General features: G+C 38.1%; 1 protein-coding gene across 28 annotated transcripts in view; it reads left to right on the forward strand.

Moving 5' to 3' along the window:
* ZMYND8 (zinc finger MYND-type containing 8) overlaps positions 1-24,013 on the forward strand; it is a 102,364-nt gene that overhangs the window by 25,193 nt on the left and 53,158 nt on the right. For 19 of the 28 annotated variants that reach the window (XR_013544785.1, XM_020779443.3, XM_078392679.1 and 16 more), the window contains 2 exons: positions 12,354-12,424; positions 21,388-21,536. Coding sequence is in view for 27 of the 28 variants with exons in the window: in XM_020779443.3 (XP_020635102.3) it covers positions 12,354-12,424; positions 21,388-21,536 (220 nt within the window). In the remaining variant the exon portion in view is untranslated. Of the gene's footprint in view, positions 1-130; positions 533-2,950; positions 4,156-5,073; positions 5,128-12,353; positions 12,425-21,387; positions 21,537-24,013 lie in introns of those variants that run through there. The other 9 variants (XM_072996898.2, XM_078392683.1, XM_020779446.3 and 6 more) reach the window with 9 other exon arrangements.

A 24,013-nucleotide genomic window follows, 5' to 3' on the forward strand; every position in this document is an offset into this window, starting at 1 on the left:
CTTAAGTTAAAATGGATATTTCACTTTTTCCTTACAGGATCCATAGAAGCACTCTCTGTGTGTGTGTTTGTGTGGTTTTTTTATTTTCCTTTTCCTAGAGAGTTTTATATTGCTTAAAAGCTGTCTCTTTAAAAATGACTTTCTTGCTGTAGGTTTTAGGACTAGGTCTGAAACATCGGGCATAGCTGTGCATCTGTTTCAGTGCTTTAACTATATAAAGAGAATATATTTTGAACTATGACATACCTTCTATTATTTAGTACATATAAAACTGATGTACCTCTTAACAGTGCTTCCCCCCCCCCCCTTTTGCAATGGACTAGGCACAGCTCTCTGAGGTGGAGTGATATTAAATCATGTGTGGTTCATGAGAGTATTACATGTTCATTTTTTTCGTCCTTTTTGAGATTTTCTGGGTTTTGGCATGATGCTACGTAATTATTTAAAATTTTTCTTTTTGATCAAATCCCAAATCTGCCAGCTTGTTGTATCATATTTACTGGGGGAAATGAGATGGTTGCTTGAACACTTGGTAAGTAACTTGTCTGCTATTCTCTGATATTTTAAATAGTTTTTAATCCTTTGCTTTTAACAGGGCAGACTTAATCCAGCCAGAGAATTTCTGTGGATCGCTAGTTAAGGGAAACTAAATTTTATGTGTTCACTATTCTGTTCATACAGACTGTGTGCCAATTTTTTTTCACAGTCTTCTGCCACACTTGGAATATATACTTCCTGATTTACATTGAAAGCAAACATTTGCTTATTCTTTATTCCTAGATCCTTTTAATTAATGCATTTTAAAGGGTAAAGCTCAATTCAGACTTTCTTCAGGCTTTTGAAGTGTGGTGACTGTGGCAGTTCTTTTTAAAATAACCTTGCTACATTGTTACAATACTATCCCAAAGTAACCCTATGCTTTTGTTATCTGTGATATATCATCCAGCATGAAATTTGATTTTAGAACCACTTTTGAGTTACTTATGCTTTTTAAAATAACCTTGAACTGAGACTTCTGTAAGCATGTCTCAACAAGCTGTTTTTTCAGTGGACATTTTTTCACATTATTACAGAGACTCTACTGTGTGTTCTATTACCACACAGTTTTGTAGCAATCCAGGTCAACATATAATGCAAATATGTATTGAGAAATAATACTTTGTTACAATTTATGCAAGACTCCCATGGACTTGATAAACTGTTGCCTAGTATTCTTTTTACTCTAGTTTCCTCCCTGAACAAGATATTTTCCTTTTTTTTTTTTTAAAAAAAGAGAAAACTAAAGTAGGTACAGTACCATACAAAATGCCTAATGCAGATGGATTCTCTTTTCTCCTCCTCCCTAAAGTGGCTCCCTGTTTCTAAAGTTCACTATCAGGCTTTTATACTGTTTAAGGACTTCCTGATTTACAAAAGTGATACTGAGGTATTGCTGAGCAATAGATTGTACTTCTTCAGGTGTCAAAATGGAGTTCAGACATATTTTTCTTGCACAAACTTACTGCATATTAGCAACTGGGTGTGAGATCTTAACATTATAGAGCATTATCTTATGAAGAAACAGGAGCAAATGAGGTGTACTTGGAATGCTTGAATTAAAATGGCTCCCATAGGTTTTGTTGAAGAAGGATATGTCTCAAATCTTTACCTCCAGAGGTACTGCTGACAGAGAGAAGCATATTTGCATGGACTGCCCTTGTGCAGATAATGAAACACAGCGTCATAAGTCCCCTGAAGTTCACCCTTTTAAACTGTTCAAATGCTAATTCTTTCATAGTTCACAAAATATAAATGTCTGCATTGCAGCAAGATGTCTGAAGCAAAGAGAGACAGCATTGTTGTTCCCAGATCAGTCCAATCATGCTGCTCTGTCGAGAGCCTGAGCCAATAGGAACAGAGAATAGGTTAAAGATTGACAAATACTGTAGCAAGGCTGAGAAAGGCCTTCTGGAAAATTCTCCCATCTTTGTTCCAATTTAGTTAAAGAGAATTCAGTCAACCTGAAGAATTCTGTAAATTTTTTAATGCTTTGACATGCATTATCAATTACTTTTATGGATGGCATGCACAGAATCACAGTGTGCTCTTTTGGTCCTTCCAAAAATCAAATAATATAAGTGGTCTTTGAACACCAAAGTGTGGGTAAACACTTATTCTTCCTGCCCAAACAGAACTTAGCTTTGTAGATTTTCATATTAAATGTGGTTTATCTTAAACCTTTCTGAGAAGTGTTTTTCTGACAAAAAGCAACCATTTTGTCATAAAGAAGACTTATGGTGTCATTTTTCTTTGTTTGACAATTAGATAGTTATTTAAGATTGGCCAAGATGAATATACTTAAGTATTATTTAGATCACTGGTTCTTAACCTTGGGTTACTCAGGAGTTTTGGACTGCAACTCCCAGAAGGCTTCACCACCTGCTGTGCTGACGGGTTTCTGGGAGTTGCAGTTCAAAAGCATCTGAGTAACAAAGGTTAAGAACCACTGGTTTAGATCATAATTTGGTTACTTTTGTAATTAACTCTGCAGACTTAGAAAAAGAAAGAAAGTTTCTTCTTTATTAAACAGAATGGAAATTTTGAGCTCAAAAAAACAGATAAAGAAAAAGAAGCCCGCAGTTTCAGACTGAGTATTCAAGCTGTTTTGTTTGGGAACTAAATAAAAATCGGTAAAAATGACTGAAGTTTTTGCAGCTTATTGACAGCATTCAGGAATGTTCATGAAAATGGTAATGGTAGGTGTCCTAAACAAATGTCCTTTCCCCTCCCTCCATACCAGTGGAACTGCACATAAAATGGCGCCATGCTTCTTTTCTGAAAAAAAATTGTTTGTTAATTTAACACCAGTGCATTTGACCTTCATCTTGTATTTATTTGTTCTCTTTTATTGTAAACTTCCCCCAGAATTTTAATTAACAGGTTCTGCTTGGCAGGGGGGGGGGGGGAGATTTTTTTTGTTGTTTTAGTTTTTGTTTTGTTTTTTGGTCGTCTCTCTACTATGGAATGCCATTTTGCTCCTCCCTGATATGGTAAGATGGTCATGTATGCTATATACCAGACAAAGAATAATGTCTCAGTCACCCCAAGACAGTTGCTCCTGGGTTGTCAAGTTCAGCAGTGACAAGGTTCAATGACAGCTATGCTCTAGATTCTCTTTGAGCCAAGAGTATCAAGTTAAAGAAACTGGATGGCATTCTGGGAAATATGCTCAGGCCACATTTTCCACAAGGCAGTGCAAGATATGTTCGTTGGGCCATCGGGTTGGTGTTCAGTAGGCCATCAGGTTGAAAACTAAGGGCCATGAGGTTTTTTATCTGTTTCACAGTAATTGCAAAATATGAAATGAATTTGACACACTTCACTGCAGTTAAACTTGTTTTCCTCTTTAGTGATAACAATGTATTGCCAGAGCCCATGGCATTTTGCATCTGTTGAATGATTTAAAGCATGAGAAAAAGCTGTGTCCTGGCAGCAGTAACCTAGTGTTGATTATAAAGTAGACTATTTTCCTCAACTACGATTCCATATTGAGACATGCAGGTAGGTGCTATGAAATCCATTCTCATCTGCAGGGCATCCTCCCTGAAGACTGAGCTCTAGAATAATATGGATCCTGTTTATGCTCCATTACTCTTAATACAGTTGCTTGCTTAGGAACATTTTTGCAATTTTCTCAAGCCTTCTATCAAAAAGTACATTCAAATGAACATTTTTCTTTTGTTTTTAAGGCTTTTGCTCTTAAAATTGGCTTCTACATATAATCAGCTTTGATATTTTTATTTAATCTTGATGCCCATTACGTTTTTGCAGGATATTTGAAGGGACAGGACCATTCCTTGTATATTCAAGCTGAAGACAGCATCTAAAATGGAAGGATTTTCTTAGTAACCTGTCACTTTACAAAGCTAACTGTCTGGTGCATTTTAGTTAAATGTTAGGATGTTGGGTATTAGTGTGTCATCTTTTCCCATTTTCCTGCTACTTAGATGATTGCTTCAAATATAATACTGCTATTTAAACAAGGGACATTGTTATTGAATAAATTGCTACCATTTTAGCTACAGTAGAGGAATGAGGCAATGCAGTGCTACCAGACGCCATTTTAAGAATCCTGCATAAATAGCATAGCTACCGATGAGTAAGAGACTGTTATAGGTGAGTGCTTATACACAGATGCTGTTTATTCAGTTATGGCATGCAAAATACTATCTCCATTTTAAAAAAATTATTATTAAATTCAGTTTTGGACATTTTATTGCTTGTTATTCAAAGTCTAGGAGCAGCAGTAATTAATTTGAAGGGGGAAATGGATTCTATTGCTTATGATGTTAAATATTGTTTTTAATTTGAAGAAAATTAGCTTCCTAGATATAAGGCTCTTGAGATTTAAGTTGCTGTAATTTCCATAATGGAGAATAATATATATGTGAACAATATTTTCTAAGTAGTTTTCCATATCAATTTTTCCAGTTAAATGTCAAGGTGCAGCAGTTCATCTGCAACTTTTGATTACTCTCTGTAGTTAGTCTACATTAAATGGATGTGTAGATGTTTCTACATTTTTATATTAAGGTCACAGTAAAAGAATGGTCTTCTCTGTAGAATACATAGCACCTTATTTTTATAAAAGAAAAAGCTTTTTAAAGTAAGCACAGCTCAGTGTGGGGACTAATGAAAAATATGATATTTTAATTCATGAGAAATAGCACAGATCAGTAAATAAATTAGTACTCACTTGTAACCTTTGTAAAAAAAACCTCTCATTTCCCACCTCTCCTGTTAAAATAAAAGTGGAAGAAGCCTCCATTTGCAAATCTTTGTCATGCAAGTTAAAAATTACTTGTGAAGTAGTTTTGTTTTAAACATTTAGGACAGCATGGAGTATGTTGCTGAGCCTTCTCAGTAGATAATATAATTCTAATGAGTTAGTTATTTGGCAAAGATGTTTATCCTTTTTTCCTCAAGGAAATAATTCATTCTCAGAATAAGTAAGATAAATGTTTTTGTAGAGTTAGAAACTTTGAGAGCATGTGACTATTATTTCTGATAGAAATGCACTTGATGCACTTTCAGAAGAAGCAGACATCAGATTACTAAAATGGACTGGATGAATACTTGATTTCTATGGTATATACTGTTTTTTTCTCATTTTAAAAAGGGATGAGATGGGAGAGAAAGCAAAGAAAAGATATTGCAAAGATTGGGAAATATTCTATTTGATTTATTATAAAGTTGTTGGTAAGATGACAAACTCATGTTTAAGTAGCTTGATGGGGTGTGTGTCATCTGCCATTTTATATAAAAAGTTTTTCCTAGAATTTTCACCTGTATATAGATACTGAAGTTTGTTTATTTACTTTATTACATTTTATGTCAACTTTATCTCACATTAGCACCAGTGCATGAGTCAATCACTGTGTGTATTGCAGTAGCCTTAGCAATACAAAATGAGGTAGCATTAATGCCTCTGAATTTATGAAATCCTTAAGAACTTAACTTAGGTGATCACCTTTCAAAACGTTATCTGTTGTTTTTTTTAAAGATGGCTGCATCTCATAAAAAAACAACCCAACAGGGACAGGTGATATATCCCAGTAATTCTGCTCCATATTTCATTTTGAACTTTACAGGAACTATCCAAGGTGCTGAACCTATTTTTGGAGATGGAGGTCAGTGCCATGTTTAGCTCCCATAAAGTTCAGACTAAAACCCATAGTCTATGCATGTTCCTCTGCCCAAATCAGAACCACCACCTAACACTACGCCACATTGAATTATAATCAGGAAGGTTGCTTTGTATTTATGAAACCATGTTTGCCATACAGCTGAGTCTTCATAAATTCAGAGGCATTCATGTGAGAGTTTCAGATTAGAGCCTTTATTTTAAAATCTTTAACACATTGGAAGCTGAGAAAAGTAAACTGTGTATGTTATAATTGAAAACTAGAGTGGAAGCTTGTTCCCTGTGTATTAGTTTTATATAAATTGACTCCTGTAATCACTAGAAGAATGAATGAAAACCTGAGCCTTCACAAATGCACATTTCATCTGCATTCACAATTGAAAGTAGTAATCAAATATCTGCCTAACATATAGTTCATTGTGAGATGAGAGATTTGGAGGAAGCAGGTTAGATTCTAGAGTTCTGGCTTGAAGCAGCAACATTTTCATATGTGCAAATTCCTTCTCCTGTATCCTACAGATTTCCCCGTCCCATTTTCTTTTTCCTGTATCCAACCACCATCTTGGATATATATCGGATATATGTGAAACTGTGAACAGCTTAGGATGAAGGTCCTGAGTTTTGATAGTTCAGAATCAGTGTTCCCTGCAAGCTGTGTGGGTGTATGAGACTGTGCAACACTGCATCAGAGCTGTGCACCTGCAGCCAGTGTTGCCACAGATTTGTTTCCAGTCATGGTTGGAACCTTGTATGAGTGGGGTGCCCCCCCCAGCACTGGCAGAAACTTAGAGAGAACCTTGTTCAGAATGGAATAAAACAGTTATGTCATGTTAAAGATGGACAGCTTGTGACCTTGCATATGTTGCTGGATTGCAGTTCTCAGTCAGCATACACATACTTTTTGACAAAATGGCATTATGCTCGGGCAGAAATAATATACTGTGCATTTCTGTAATGAATGTAAAGAAAACCTTCACTGATCTTTTAGGATTATTTGCATAGGAATAGAAACTGGCTGAAGACATACAATGTACTTCATGGCTCCGAAAGGCTAGAAGATTATGGTATCATATGGCTCCTAAGTTGTAGTTGGTCCTCAAAAAACAAGTTACTCTAGAGAGGAATGGTGGGCTTTCCCAAGGACTGGTATAATTTAATAATAATAAATATGTGCCGTCAGCATTTCCAAGGTAAAGAGTGCCAAGAAGTGGTTTACTATTCTCTTCTTTTGTAGGCATCCTGGAACTGTGCAGCTTGCCCAAGGCCACATAGGCTGGTTCTTCTCCCAGGAGGCACAGTGAAGAATTGAACTCCCAGCCTCTAACTACATAGCCAGATACCTAAGCCACTGAGCTATCCAGCCAGATTTAATTAAATTTATCTATTAATGAGCTAGTCCACAATGAAAAATAGTATAGGCAAGTTTGCAAATGACTCAAAGTTATTCAGGAGACTGTGAGACCCGAGACAAGAGCATAGACACTCTCGTTGTTTCTGTTCTTATTGCAATGGGACACCCAAGATGAGGAGGTTAAGGAGACAATGGTAAAATGGCCAAAATATTTTGGATATAGTATAGAACTTGAGAAATGGCAACAAATGTAGACTAAAAAATTTAAATTAACATTAGCAATGTCTTATAAGGAAAATCAGTATAAAATGTTTTATAGATGGCATCTCCCTCCATCCAGACTTGCAAAAATTTCTGCTAATATTTCGAATAAGTGCTGGAAATGTAAAAACCAAGAAGGAACCTATTACCACACATGATGGACATGTGATATTGCAAAGAAATATTGGGTCAAGCTGTATACATGGATTAAACAAATTAAGCAAGAAATACAATTTAAACCAGAAACTTTTTTATTGGGACTAATACCAAATAATATAAATAAGCAAAGTTATTACTTAATATCACATGTCCTTACAGCTGCTAGATTAGCATGGGCACAAGTATGGAAAGAGGGAGACCCACCAAAAGACGAATTGTTTATCAAAAAAATACTAGAGTGTGCAGAAATTGATAGACTTACAAAGAGACTAAAAGGGCAAGAAAAATCAACCTACTATGAAAGCTGGAACATGTTGTATGAATGGTGGAAAACAAAAACTTTGTAATAAATAGAAAATAAGTAACCAAAACGAATAATGAGGAGAAGACACTGTTGTAAGAAATGTGTTATTATACAAAAGGCTTGTAGGCTAAGCTTTACAGTATGTATTGTTTGTAGATAGAGATTTAGGCATACGTGTGTGTATATATGTCTATGTATGTGTATGGATATGCGTATATATATTTAAAAAATGAAAAAAAAAAGGATTAATCAGGAGATTCAGACTAGCCCACCTCCATCACCCAGAAAGATTGTCCAACGGGGAATTGACACCCGTGAACTGGAAGAGGGATTATTGAAAGTAACTGTTGCTACACAGACTGAGCGAGAGTGGGTGGGAAAAGAAGAAAAGGGGTGGTCCATGGTAGAGGTGGGAATGGGGGAAATAAAAAGGGAAGAAGACCCAATACCAGGGGGTTGGGAACTCATCTGGGTAGAGGATCTCTGGACAGGCAAGAGGGAGAAAGTGAGTACCCGGAGAGGAGGCAGATTACCACCGGAGACAAGGATTACCCCAAATACCATCATATTGGGGTGAGTTGGAGGCTCGCGAGTGGCGGCAATGCCTTAGGGAGGAGAAGGAGACTGTATCCCATTAAAGACAAGAGCGTCTGGCATGGCGTTTGGAGGAAGCCCGGAGGAAGCAATACCTCCAGGACCCCGGCACCCCTGTGTGTGTGAGAGAGAGGATCCCTCTGGGGTGAGACCCGAGATGAGACTTTCCCATTATTAGGAACTGAAGAAAAGGAACTCCTTTATGAAGACGTGGACCCCTTTTTATAGGGACCTTGGGAGAACAAATCCTTAAACCCATTTGAGACAGATGTATGGTTGTCCTTGCATCGCCTGTTGGCGGCAAGAGAGATGTTGCATAGTAATTTTATTTATTTATTCATTTATTTATTTTATTTTATTTTATTTTATTTATATCCCGCCATCTGATAAATCTATACCACTCTGAGCGGCCACTTTGAATGAAGAGTTAAGGTTAAACGATTCAATACATCCAAATTATGGTTTACACCTACAAGTGACTCCTGCTTTATTTGGAAAGAAGGAGATTCTAGGCGAACCTTCACAGACAGTAAAACTGAAAACAAATATAAGATTTTCCAAAAGAACTTCTGAAGTGTGGGTCTGGGGAACAGGTACAAAATGCAATATTAGGAACAGCATACATACTGCATAGATATTTGATGAATACTTTGGTTTTTGGTTAGAACTTGTATCTGTTATATAATGCCATTCGATGTTTTTATAATTTTAATTCACTGTGCCTGGTATTTTTGAACAACAACAGCAACATAGCAAAGCAGCAACAATTAATAATTATGTGCTGTCAGCTCAATTCTGATTTATGGCAACTCCTTTTTAGAATCTTCTAGGTAGAGAATAAGCAGAAGTAGTTCACCATTGTGGGGTTAGCCTGAGACTGTGCAGTTTGCCTAAGGCCACCCAGGCTGACTCTACTTGGCTGCACAGTGGGGAACTGAACTCCCAGCCTCTGACCCTGCAGCCAGACATCTAACTCATTGAGCAATCCAGCCATTAGGGGAAATTTATTAATGTCCAGAATAATTTTAGACTCTGTACAAAGCATGGGGCAGTAGTGAATGCTTACCAAAACGATTGGTAGAGTAATGCTTTTGTGGTCTATCAGATGCATGAAATGTTATCTGTGCTTCTCCAAAACAATGCATGTTATCTATGGTATATTATTTGTTTCTTTGAGCTCTGAAACATGTTTTGAAAGCAGCTGAAAATAAAATTGAAAATATTATCATTATTGCAAATACATAAATAAAAGTGATGCCCGTATTTAGACTCAAATGTTTCAATTTTCTAAAAAATCAAGTAGGCCTGTCTCCACTTAAGAAGGTATATAAGGATCTTGCAAATAAGAGTTTTTCTTGTGAGGGCAGCTTAAAGTGAATGGTGGGGGAAATAGGGGCAGACTAGAGGTTTGCAAAATTGATAACATTGTGGAGAGAATTGGAGCCAGGGTGAGGAGTGGGGAGAGGCCATTAAATTCCTGGAAGATAAATCTATTGATAGTCACTAGCCATGCCAGTTAAAAATAGGAACTCAGGAATCATAGACAGTATAACTTGGCTTACCAAATACAAGAGTTAATCAAGGGTTTATTATGCTCTCAGTGGTTAGGTTGGAATATTTTTCCAGTGTTTCATAGCCTGATAATTAGGATAGCAAAAAGTTAGAGAAGTTTTAGAAGTCAGCCGCACACACACACACAAGGCTGTCTGCCAGCAGTGCTCCTGATGGGCAACTAGAAGAAAAAGACCTTTTTATGCCTCCAGGAGGATTCTCTTTTATTAACCTTACAAGCTCACAGATAGTTGACAGTATACAGATAGTTGACAGAGTTCAGATAGGACAATGGTTACATAATGCTATTAGCATTGGCCCAAAGAAAGGCTTTGAAGTTAGCTCCCTATCACTATGAGAAAGAGGATGAATGGTTTGTAGCTCCTCCTCTCAGAAGCAGCTATGACATCATCCAGGAGAGTTTGCTCTACACTGAAGAATCAGCCAACAGTTTAGCAACTTTGGGGAGAAGCGTTCCCCCACAAAATTTAATCCCATGTGTTTGGGATTTGCCAAAACAGTTCTATCTTGATGAATGAGTAGTACTTTTATCTGAAGTTGTGTTCACAATCTGGTTTTATAATGCCCAAACTTTGAGAAACACATAAGAACATAAGAGTCCTGCTGGATCAGGCCAAGGGCCCATCTAATCCAGCTTCCTGTATCTCACAGTGGCCCCACCAGATGCCTCTGGGAGCACATGAGAAAACTAGATACAATACCTGTCTCCTGATGCCCCTCCCCTGCATCTGACATTTTGAAGTACCTTCCTTTGAAGCCTGGGGATTAGACATCCCCACCATGGCTTGTGTAAACTGTGATGGAGTTTTCCTCCAGAAATATGTCCAGTCCCCTTTTAAAGGCATGTAGGCCAGATGTCATCACCACATCCTGTGGCAAGGAGTTCCACAGACATTTATTTATTTTAAATCCCGCCTATCTACGACCACTCTAGGTGGCTTCCAAATACATACATAAAACGACATATAAATATAACAGAAAATTATTACATCATCTAACAGATTCTTCAAGATGGAAAAAAGAAAGTAAAAAATAAATAAAGAAGAAAAAAGCAAATATTAACTGGAGGGAAGGCCTGCGTGAACATCCATGTTTTTAATGATACCCAGCGAAGGGGCTGCACGCATCTCCGGAGGAAGATTGTTCCAGAGGCGAGGAGCTACCGCCAAGAAGGCCTGGTTTCTTGTTTTTTCCTTCCGGGCCTCCCTCGGCGACAAGCCCCTCAGCCTCACCTCCTGATTCGCTTAGGTGATATGGGTAGATATTGGTGGGAGTAGACGTTCCACCAAATATCGAGGCCCTAAAACGTTTAGGGCTTTATAGGTAAGTATTAAGACTTTGAAGTCAATGCAGAACCGAATGGGCAGCCAGTGCAATGTGGCCAGAATAGGAGAAATATGATGGTATTTTCTCACTCCACTAAGGAGTCTGGCTGCCGCATTCTGCACCACTTGGAGTTTCCGCATCAACTTCAAAGGCAGCCCCACACAGAGTGCATTACAGTGGTCTAATCTTGAGATTACAAGCTCATGTACCAGGGTAGTGAGCACCCCCATATTGAGATAGGGTCGCAGCTGGGCTAACTGCCAAAGATGAAAAAAGGTGGTATGGACCATCGACGCCACCTGCGTTTCCATTGTGAGCGCCGGGTCTAGATGGATCCCCAAGCTGCGAACCCCACTCTTTGATGAATGAGTAGTACTTTTATTAAGCCATACATACATCTTTAATTAAGCCATACAGCAGTTCCTATGTCTTCCCTGCTTTCTACTAAATCTTGTGTGTTAAAAGTGGCAAACTTTATTTATACTAGTGAACAGGTTTGTAGGCAGTTTACCCTACAGTCTACAGGCCTGCTGCACCCAAAATCTTAGATCCAGTCTAAATTGTTTAGCCAGTAATTTGAAAAACTCTGTTTTGCTCACACAGTGGTCCATTGCACAGACAGCTAGACTCTTTCTGAGCTTATGCCAGGAAGTATGCATTACCTCATTGTGTGAGCCTCATTTGCTTTAGCAAAGTGATTTCCATCTTGCACATTGGCAAGCTCAAGATCGCAGAGAAGAGTATTAATGCTCCGTGGTGTCAAACTGTACCTTCAGTGTTTCTTAAAAAAAACTTCACCACCTCTCAGAACTAAATGTTTCAGAATACAAGCAACAGGTTGTGTAGAGATGAAGTAACTTCATATCTTAATTCATCTCATAAATCTGTCCCTCTCTCCAAAAACTTGGTATTACCATTGGACAGAACTTAGAAAGGTTGGAGGTGAAATTAGAGATTGGTGTATAGTTGGTGTTCATGTGGAATGTATTGCAAATGGTTAACGCTGCCACTTACAACAGCACAAGAAAATATGATAAGGGGCTGCTGCAATCTGTAAATTGCCATGTGAACATAATTTTGTAAATATGTGTTTATTCTCATAGCTTGGCTGAAGAAGAAATAAAGGCAGAGCAGGAGGTGGTGGAAGGGATGGATATCTCCACTCGATCCAAAGGTGAGTGCCCTTATTAATTAACTACAATATCTGTGTCACTCAGGTCATAAGAGGCAATGTAGTGCCATTGTTTCAGCTTTTGCCTATGTGAAAATATGAAGTGTATTTCCTAGGATCTTTTAGCAGCTATTTGAGCTTACGCCTGCACTTCTGTGAGGACTATGGTGTAATTTTTCCACAAGTTCCTTTCTTTTGATTGCTGTTAATTTGGTTATACAATTTTATTAGGCCACTCTGTCTAAGAGAACAAGAAATATTAATAAAGTTTCCACACATCCTAAGACAGTTTTATCTTTGCTTCACATGTCTATTCTCATGGGCAGTATGTTGGGCAGGCCCGTTCCAACTCCATTTTCTATGATTCTGTGATGATGTTACTTCCTTCACTACCTCAAATCCTGCTCTTCTTCTCTTGTCTCCTCATCTAAAGTTCTGATCATATCCTGCTAGGCTGCATGGGAGGCTTGAGAAAGAAAGAATCATTGAGAAACTAACCTGCCCTAACAGTTGTAGCCTTCTCTTTGTGTCTAAAATGTCCTTCCATCTGAGACCCATGCCAAAATCATATTCCAATCTAGGTCTTCAGGCCAGATCTTTTATTGGTTTCTCATTCCTTTGCAGATGCTTTGAAGATGATTTTTTCTTGCCCTTTCAAGTTCTGTAATGTCTCCCCCATCCATATTTTTGCTCTCATATCACAAGAGATGATGTTCACTAGTCCTGTGTAGTAAATCACAACTATAGTAGGTGCATTTGAATCGGTGGAACTTACAGAGGAGTTACCTCATCAAATCTCCACTGATTCATGGCCCTATTCAAATTGTGACATACTACACACTAAGCAATAGCATTTCAAGGTATATATTGTCCATTCATGATTCTTAGCTAGATCTTCCAGAACCTTTATTTAGTGTTGCATATCTGATGTAAAACCTGAGTTCTTTCATGAAGCCTTTCATTTGTAATCGAAACAAAGCCCAAGGGCCCTTTTCTGTTATTGCTCATGTGTAACCTTTGCCCTTCTACCTTTCTCCATTCTGTCATCTTCCCCACCCCCACCCCCCACCCCAATTCTAAATCTGGAATGTGAATTAATCAGAGAGGAACCTGTGTTTTGTAAGGTATTGTTAGTCTGTAAAGCACTAGTTACACTAATAGTTCTGTGGTGGTGGTTGGCAGGGGTGGTAATGATGGTGATAATGATGATAAATAATAAGAGACAGAAACTGAATGGTAAACTGAGTCTATTAATAGATTTTCTGTTCCTTTCTGGTAGAGGAGAAAAAACATCCATCTGGTATTCCTCTTAGTTCTCTGGTTAGCCCTGTCACTCTCTCCTTTATGGCCCCAGAGATCATGACTATATGACTGACACTGCCAAAAATAAACTGCTTTGTTTTTAATCCTTTAGAAGTCAGTGTTTTGTTCATCCTTTGCACAGGAAAGTAGAATTTTTTCATAATTTAAAAACTGAGCTTGCATCATAGAGAAGCTATTGTTTTAATTCAGTACTTTAAAAAATGAGAGAAGGGGCATCTAAAACCCCACTATCTAAAAGATTAAAGTGTTCTTTACAACAGCTCTGAAAGTAGACTAGAATTACCTTCTTTGTCAGATGGGATCCTGGGGCTCACTTGGAAACACACAATGGGTTTATAGCCAAGGAGATTTAAACTAGAAATTTTGTGGCTTACACTATTGGCCAATATGTTGCACCATACAGCTTTTTGTTGGCAATGCACCCTGGTTAAAATGGCAATCTTCTGAGGTTTAAGTAGTTCCAAAACAACAAATTTTGAGTGATGACTTTAACAGATTATAGTCAGAATAAGAAAGTAGAATGTGCAAAATATCTGTAAAATGTATTTCTTTTGAATTTCCATTTTCTGAGTTACTCATAATTTTTGTGCAAGAAAAGATAATGCTGAAGTGTTAGGAGGGGGTTGCTTACACTCTGCTACAAGCAGATTGTTTAGGTGGAATCCAAGGTCACAGATGATGGATTTGGATAAATGAGCAGTGGCACTACAAAGAGACTTGCCTCTCATTTCTGTTGTTTATTTAGGCCATTATTTTACATAATGAAAAAAAAAAACATGAACCCTGTTCTGAAAACACATTAGAAACACAATGGATATGGCAAACAGGAAATTAACAGATAAGGTAAAAGAGACTGAAGAGGACTTACCAGGAATAAACTGTTCAGTACTTGCATGTTACCTTCTTGATATTCACAGTAAGAGAAGGTACAGTTGCCTATAATACGCTTCCTGGGATCTAGTTCATATCCTCTTGGATGCTCATATCTGATTGTCCATATTTTTGTTTTTAGAAGAACATTTGTGCTGAGACTAGTTTCCTGGACTGCTTTTTGCAGAATTAACTGGCCAAAAGTTGTGTGGATGGCCCATTCCTGATACTAAAATTTGAATTTTTGGGTGGGTTCTGAGACTGGACCTCCTTGCCAAAGGAAGCTAGGTTCACCAGCACCCTGAACTTCCTATGACATGTGAAAACCTTATTTCCTGAAGCCTTCACAGTGGTCTGTCTGGTAGGGACAGGAGCTTTAAAGCGTGTGCTGGACTTTTCTGTTGTTAATTGAAACTACTATTTCTTAACATATATTTTAAACTGTTATTTAGCTGCATTCTGTTTTATTATGGTAACTGAATTAATTGTATTTTCATGTTTATTATATAAATATATATAAAAGTTATATTTCCTTTTAAATTATATTATAAGCTAGTGTGAATCTCAGTTTTGGGGGAGAATAATGAGAGAGATCAACTAAATAAATGACTAACTTTAATATGTTAATAAGTACATACATGCACTGAATATGCTATATAAGTGCTGCATTCTGTTACCAAGGGGCTTATAGTTCAGATTCACAAGATGTTAAGTAGAGGGGGAAATGCTGGATGGAGAGTAAGGGTGGCATGGTATGAGGAAAAGGGAAATGCTGCAATGCTTTGGGAAAAGTTTTGCTGAAGAAGCAAGTGTTATGGATAGTGGCAAGGGAAAAGGCATGATAAATAGAAAGGAAGAGACTAGTATATGTATAGAAGACTGTATGGGACATAAGGCTGAATAGACTGTTTTTCATCAGTGTTGGTTTAATGTATATTCAGTTATAGGTCTGTTCCATCTCATTTCTGCATTAATATTTGTTTCTAAATGCTCATTGGCCATGCTAACTGATGGGAATTACAGTCCCCAGAATCTAAAATATGTAAGATTGTGGGATGTAGACCTAAAGAATCCCTAATGGTGAATATAATAGACATGGTTTATGTAAAAGATGTGTAGATGTATAGTTAGATCAATGTATAAAGAGAGCAAGAGGAAAGAGAGAAAGAAATTCTTGAGAATGAATACTGAAAGAATTAATTTTAATAATGCAGTATCACATATCACTTACATTGATGCAGAACATTATGTGTCCTAACTTGCCACATATTTGATGGATGGAAATCACGAGAAAGTATAATTTGTGCAAAATCCCCAATACTTGTTAATAAGGTGGACCTGGGTCTCCTTCCCTGAATTTTTCATGTTATAACAAAGGAGAGGGCATTACTGTGGGAACCCTTGGAGTTTCTAAACTCTGCCATCAGAGTGCTGAATTGTGCTAGAAATAAGAGATCATAATTCCTTTTGCATCTGTTGTCAGCAGGTCAAAGGGGCATCTGTGTGCCTCTGTTCAGCAGGAGCAGAAATGGTGATCCTTCTGTTCCACTACAGCCTTCCTCTAAGAATGGTGGAAGCAAAAACAGACCTGTATGTGCTCATTTTTTTGCAACTACATTTTCATGTCTTGAACCCTGATTTACAATCTACAGGCCTGAAAACTGCACAGCTTCTCTCTCAGCTGTAGGTGTGATAACAATGCAGCAGGTTATCCATTCCCTACAGAGCCAGGAGAGAATCTTGGAGACACAGCTGAAATTTACTGCCCTTCCAGATTTTGCTGCGGGCATGAACTGTTCTATTCACTTGGAGTGTTTTCGATAATTTTTCCCCCTGTAAGCACACTTGACTGTCTATGAAACTATTGTAGACACCATCCTAAAAGAACAAGTCCCATCTATAAGGCAGAGGTTAAGACCGATGCCCAAATGGGAACCATGTTTTGACTCTACGTAACACAACACAATATCCATTTCACAGAAGCAAGCCAAATAATTACTTCAACATTGCCTTTAGATATATATGCAAGATGACTCATTGCACTGAACCAGGAGGTTGTGGAAAGAGTAAACATAGTTTAATAAGTGTAGCAAAATAATAATAATGTAAGTGCCTTTGTAAATCAAGTAAAGTGAGGAAAGTATAATACTGAATATGTGCCATTTGAACATTACATCAAAGATATGGAGACTAAAAGCAGGTCATAGTTGTGTTAACCCCATCATGCATTGAATAAACCTAGTTGTCTCGAAATTTCCCCTTGTTTCTCCTTAGATAGTCCTTGTGGTGTTGAGTTTGTTGCTCCTACTCTAGAATATGTGTCTGAAGTTAACATTTGGTTGGTTTAATGGTGCTTTAATGTTTTTATTGAGATTGTGACATGCCTGAAGTCTTTGCACTGAATGTGCTATGATGTAAATAATAAATATTTAATGGAACATAACTATGAGTCTGTAAAAATTTGCACATGTGTGCAAAATGTCTTCTTGTATTATTGAAATAGATTACATAATTTGGTTCATTCTGAAAGGGGAAGTGACTGTTACTAATCTAACTTCAGGCTGTGTTGGCAAACAATGCAGTTGGAGCTTAAAACAACAAAGAATCTTAAGGCTAACAAGTCTTATTTGGTATGAGCTTTCATGGTCATAACCCACTTCCTGAAATGCAGGAAACACCATATTCAAACCACTGGTTCTACTTATAGGGATGGGACAGAATGAAGTGAGATTCAGAAAATAATAACACTATTATGAATGCTGGTTATAAAGTTTCAAAGGGCCCCTTAACAATAACGTCCTAGCAGTTACACAAGTCAATTACATTTTGAGGCATAGTAAGGCAGTAATATAGATAACCATGCATGGACAAGCTGATTAATTTATACTATAAGATGAACATCTCCTATCTTTGTTTATAAGATATCCAATGTGATCTCTCTTGTTTTATTCTTCTTAAGCAGTTTCTTTTTCTGAAATCTTGTTTTGGAAGATCTTTTGTTCAAGGATAGATCGTCCTACCTCAGTTACTCAGAAACAGGGTATCAAGGGGAACTGGCGTGTTTTGCTGATTTTCCAAATCAATATGACAGAAATGGCATACAGTATCTCATTCAAAGATTAGGAGGTGTATGGATGCCTGATGTTGTAGATCAGTGGTTTCCAACTTTAGGTAACCAGGTATTCTTGAACTACAATTTCCAGAAGCCTTCACCACTAGCTCCTCTGGCTGGGATTTCTGGGAGTTGCAGTCCAAGAGCACCTGGGTTACACAAGATTAAGAACCACAGTTGCATATTATAGTTTTACATTCTTTTATAGTTTCTGTGTAGATTTGGGGACAAAGAAACTTGTGTCTGGGTCTACAACAGGCTCTGCTTCCTGGGTCAGTGTCTTTGTTACAATATCTATTTTTGCTAGTGAATAGAGATGGGCATGAATTGCTGATTTGTTTAGTGGCTGAACAGGTTTTTGGTGTTTCAAAGCTCCACCTCCTCTGGCAGATGTCCACTCAGAGGCAGTGCCCAGAGGACACAGGGCAGGGGAGCCAAGCCTCTAGCTCTGAGTGAGTGCCCACTGGAGGAGAGGGGCTTTGAAGTGCTGAACATATATTTGGCCAACAAACAAACCAGCACAAACTACTGAACTGGTAGTTTGTGCCCATCTCTACTAGTGAGTAATCTTTTATGTTTGGGTGGCTGTTTGTATGGAATTATAGGCTTCCTACCCAGAGAGCCAAAGAGCTGTCATTGTCCAGAATGGACTACGCATCACTAATGGTGCATTTGAGTGGATTAATCTGGGAACTGTCGGTTATAATAAGTGGTATTTGTTGTTATCTAGTCTGAGTTAGTACAGTGGTGCCTCGCTTGACGAGGATAATCAGTTCCAACAAAATCACTGTAGAGCGAAATCCTCATTAAGCGAAATAAAAAAGCCCATTGAAATGCATTGAAAACAGTTCAGTGCGTTCCAATGGGCGAAATACCTGCTCGTCCAGCGAAGATCCTCCATAGGGCGGCCATTTTCAGGTGCCTGTGCAGTGAAAAATGCCTCCTAAAAACATTTTAAGCAGCCGGCGGCCATTTTGAAAACCTGACGATCAGCTGTTTTGATCATCGTAATGCGAAGAATCGGTTCCCGAAGCAGGGAACCGATCGTTAGGAAGCAAAAAAAGGCCATTAAAACATTGTTTTGCGATCGCAATTGCGACCACAAAAACATCGTCGTGAAGCGGATTCGTCAGCAAGTGGGGTAATCATTAAGCAGGGCACCACTGTACTTGTATGGCCCAGTTGTTTGGGGATCCCAGTCTGAGAACTAACCTGTATCTGAACAGATCTTGTTGTATCACATGGCTGAGACAATGAACTTTGTAGTGTTCTGGGTACATGTAAATATGACTAGCTGTCTATTGGTTTTTGGTATAAAGTTGTGCTTGCCTGTCCATTGTTTGCCTGCCCATTGCTCAGTGGTGTCTAGAAAGTGGACCAATTCTGCAGAATGGTCTAGATGGAGGTTGATGTGGTTGGTGTCAATACACAAGGATCTGCAATAAGACTAGATTTTCCTTATGCTCAGAATTTACAGTGCTTCAGTTTCTTAGACTCCTAATCTATTCTGGAAATTCAAAAATGGCAGTGCAATCCCAAATGTCATTAGTGCGATACGAGAATTTTGTTTCTGCTTTAAATGTTTTGCTAGCAGTTCATACTTGGATGTAAGTGTGATTGAGTCACCTCTAATTATATACATTGTCATACTATGTAATGGTCTTGCAAGCTTTATTTATTACATTTCTATCCTGCCTTTCTCCCAGTAAGCTGGAATTGGCACCCATGGATCCCCTTCTCCCTACTTGGTTTTTACAATAGCCCTGTGAAGCAGGGCAGGCAGAGAAAAGGTGTCTGGCCCAAGGTCACTTACTGAGTTTCACTGTGTCTGTGTCACAGAGAAAATCGTAGTATATCTGTATTCCCATGTTTACTTACAAAATCAGTATGATGAATGAAAAGTAAAATGAACTTGATAAAATGTAAGTAAGCTGATTGCCTTGTATATTTTGCATATTTTGAAACAATTCCTAAGAGCTCTTTTAATACTGCATCAGCATTACAGAGCTATATAAATATTGCTTAGAAAATATACAGTGAAATAATAAATTTCTAAATACCTTCTCGATTTTTTTATACATTGGAGAACATGTAGAAATATACTTTCATACATATTTTAAGAAAGAAAGCCTTCTACTTTTGGTTGCTGGTTTTTCATGGGTTTGATTTGGGGAATCTTGGTTGTATTTTATGCATCACAGTAAGTTTTCTGGGACATATTTTGAGTTCTTGTCAAGTGAGTCATGAAAAAAAGTTCTAGAACAGAAAGTACACTTAGCTCTGGGCATTTTAGATGCTGTCCTGTGATGTCAACTACCTTTTATGAAGAACCAGATTGGTTCCGAATCTTCTTTCTCCTTTTTATTAATAATGTCACCTGTCGGTTGCAGAAGATGGTAAGACTTTAAAAAATGTGTTTCTTCAATTGCACTGAAAAAAAAAGGGAAGCTATCCCATGCCCTCTAGTGGATTATTTTTGCAGATGTATATGTTTTGTAGCAAAAGAACAGTGGGAATTATTTTTTTGTCCAAGACAGCAGAACAAGGCTGCTGTGAACCTCTTACATTTGCTTCATGTTGTAGAAACACTCCAGCAGATAATACCATGACATTTTAAAACAGTACATAAGCAAATTCCTCTGGGAAAAGATTCTAGATAAAGCTTGAAAAGCTCCATATGAATGTTGTAAGAATTCTACTTAGAAGTTAATTTCTCTCTCCTTATTCACCACTGTTTTTGATCAGATGCTTGGTTAGTTCATCTGAATTGAATATCCCTGTGGCAAGTGAGTCACATGAGCATGGTCAACAAGAGCAGAAGCCATTGTCAAGCAGTCAAATTATGAACACATTATTTATTGATTCTTCTTGTGCCTACAGTAAAATTAAGCACACGTGTCTATCATGTTTGGTGTTGAAGATATAAGTGCTTTTCCTTATAAATCAGTGTTATAACTGAAATGATTATGTAGGGATGAATTTTTAGAAGTGTAGACCAGCTACTTGTCTGGCTATATTTAGGGCTGCTGAGTACTCTCACCGTCTCACAAGTTTTGCATTCCACACTGGTTTAATAATTGGCACATTTTTTCCTGGACATTCAAATATTATGCAATCTTAACATTCATTTCAGTGCCAGACATACTTTGTTTTGGAATTACGACCCTTGCTAGACTACTTCCTCGTCATGCTTTATAAGCAATATAGGGTCATTTCATCTTGCTCAGTACTTAAATTAAGCTGTTGGTTTTTCACTATTGTAACCAGCAGAGATAAGATAAGTGACCAAAAATATTGTTATATGAGGAACAGTCTAAAACTTCCTCTGTAATATATGTCTGCTTCCCTTTCATATTTTCTTGGCCTATCTGATTCTTGTGGCTTGATAGTGACAGTTAAGTAGACAATAAAAAACAGAGTGAGATGCTGAGTTTCAAACTTGTTTGAATATAGGACTTGATACTTTCTGTAGGCAAGAGGAAACATATAATTTTTGTAATAAAAATATTATTATTGAGTGTCAACAAAATGTGTTATCTGTCTTTATTGGATTGTATCTGTATCATTAGAATTCATTTATTGAAATACTAAAAACTTACTGAACATTAGTAGAATGGTATAGATTCTTAAAGCTGATACAACTTTTTGTTGTTTTTTTAAGATCCTGGCTCTGCTGAACGTACAGCACAAAAAAGGAAGTTTCCAAGCCCTCCACATTCTTCCAATGGTCATTCCCCAGAAGACTCATCAACAAGTCCTATTAAAAAGAAAAAGAAACCTGGCTTATTGAATAGTAATAATAAGGAGCAGGTAACAGAAGTCGTGGATCTGATACAGTGTTATTCATGAAACCAATGGTGATAATTAGGTTCTTTGCTCTTTCTTGGATTCAATATCCCTGCTTGTGGCAATGATTCTCTCTTGGATCTAAAAGTTGCTGGATATGATTATTAAACCTTTAGGGCTCTGTAGGTTGGACTGTGAAACTCAGAAGTGATGGGAGTTCTGCTTTTTTTGAATAAGTAAACAGAACTTTGTTCAAAGAGACATTTAATGTCAAGGCACATGTAGCGTTCCTTACATTTAACAGATTCCCCTTTCTTTGAACTTGAACAAAGAGAGAGAGAGAGCACCCAGAAGCTTGAAAAGAGAACATAAAGGTCATAGTTGTCTCTCATCTAGTTTCCAAGCAACTGGTATGCAAAGACATAGAGCAGTGGTTCCCAAACTTGGGTAATGAAAGTGTTCTTGGACTGCAATTCTCAGAAGCCTTCACCAGCAGCTGTGCTGTGCTGGCCAGGGTTTCTGGGTAGTAGTGCTGGCCAGGGTTTCTGGCTGTAGTCCAAGAACACTTGGGTTACCCAAGGTTGCAGATCACTGGTACAGAGGATATCCCCTTATGAAACAGGACTGATATTGCTCTGTTTGCCCTCACACCCATTTTACTGTTGCTGTATTTATATTTTTTCACTGTACATGGTGAGAGTCTTATTACACTTGACATCATGCCACTCCTGAAGGCATTCTTCCTGGACGTGATGCTGATAGGTTGATTAGGTCTTTCTTAGGAAGCGACTGGGAAGTTGTGGAACAATATGTCCCTGTAAAGCTTTGCTCACCTTGGGTTGCCAGAAGATGTTATCTAAATATTATTTTTCTTGATCAGGGTCCATAATGGCAAGGCATTTTCTACACCAGTGATTCTTAACCTTTGTTACTCAGATGTTTTTGAACTGCAACTCCCAGAAACCCCAGCCAGCACAGTTGGTGGTGAAGGTTTCTGGGAGTTGCAGTCCAAAACTCCTGAGTAACCCAGGGTTAAGAACCAGTGTTCTACACCACTACTCTAATTTTTATTACTAAATTGGGTGTATCTAATGAATGAACTAGATTTAGTGGAACTAAATTTGGTGTACAGAGTACCTGAAGAACTATGGATGGAGGTTTGTAACATTGTACAGGAGGCAACAAGAAAAACCATCCCAAAGAAAAGGAAATGCAAGAAAGCAAAGCCACTGTCCAACAAGGCCTTACAAATAGTAGAGAAGGGAAACAAAATGAAAGGGAGATAGGGAAAGATACAGAAAATTGAATGCAGACTTCCAAAGAATAGAAAAGAGAGACAAGAGGGCCTTCTTAAATGAACAGTGCAAAGAAATAGAGGAAAATAATAGGAAGGGAGAAACCAGAGATCTGTTCAAGAAAATTGGAGATGTTAAAGGAACCTTTTGTGCAAAGATGGACATGATAAAGGACACAAATGGTAGGGACCTAGCAGAAGCAGAAGGTATCAAGAAGAGGTGGCAAGAATACACAATTATATCAGAAAGATCTGGATGTCCCGGACAACCCAGATAGTGTGGTTGCTGACCTTGAGCCAGACATCCTGGAGAGTGAAGTCAAATGGGCCTTAGAATGCCTGGCTAACAACAAGGCCAGTAGAGGTGATGGCATTCCAGCTCAATTGTTTAAAATAAAGATGACGCTGTTAAGGTGCTACACTCAATATGCCAGCAAGTTTGGAAAACTCAGCAGTGGCCAGAGGATTGGAAAAGATCAGTGTACATCCCAATCCCAAAGGACAGTGCCAAAGAATGCTCCAAGTACCGTAGAATTGCACTCATTTCACACGCTGGCAAGGTTATTTTCAAAATTCTTCAAGGTAGGCTTTAGCAGTATGTGGACAGAGAACTCCCAGAAGTACGAGCTGGATTTCAAAAGGGCACAGGAATTAGAGACCAAATTGCTAACATGCGCTGGATTATGGAGAAAGCCAGAGAGTTCCAGAAAAATATCTATTTCTGCTTCATTGACTACACAAAAGCTTTTGAGTGTGCTGACTGCAGCAAACTATGGCAAGTTCTTAAAGAAATGAGAGTGCCTGACCACCTTATCTGTCTCCTGAGAAACCTATATGTGGGACAGGAAGCAACAGTTAGAACTGGATGTGGAACAACTGATTGGTTCAAAATTGGGAAATGAGTATGAAAAGGCTGTATATTATCCCCCTGCTTATTTAACTTATATGCAGAATACATCATGCTAAAGGCTGGACTGGAGGAAGCCCAAACCGGAATTAAGATTGCCGGAAGAAATATCAACAACGTCCGATATGCAGACGATATCACTCTGATGGCAGAAAGTGAGGAGGAATTAAAGAACCTCTTAATGAGGGTGAAAGAGGAGAGCGCAAAAAATGGTCTGAAGCTCAACATCAAAACTAAGATCATGGCCACTGGTCCCATCACCTCCTAGCAAATAGAAGGGGAAGATATGGAGGCATTGAC

The sequence above is a fragment of the Pogona vitticeps genome, chromosome 4, assembly GCF_051106095.1.
Source record: "Pogona vitticeps strain Pit_001003342236 chromosome 4, PviZW2.1, whole genome shotgun sequence".
NCBI classification, from domain to species: Eukaryota; Metazoa; Chordata; class Lepidosauria; order Squamata; family Agamidae; genus Pogona; species Pogona vitticeps.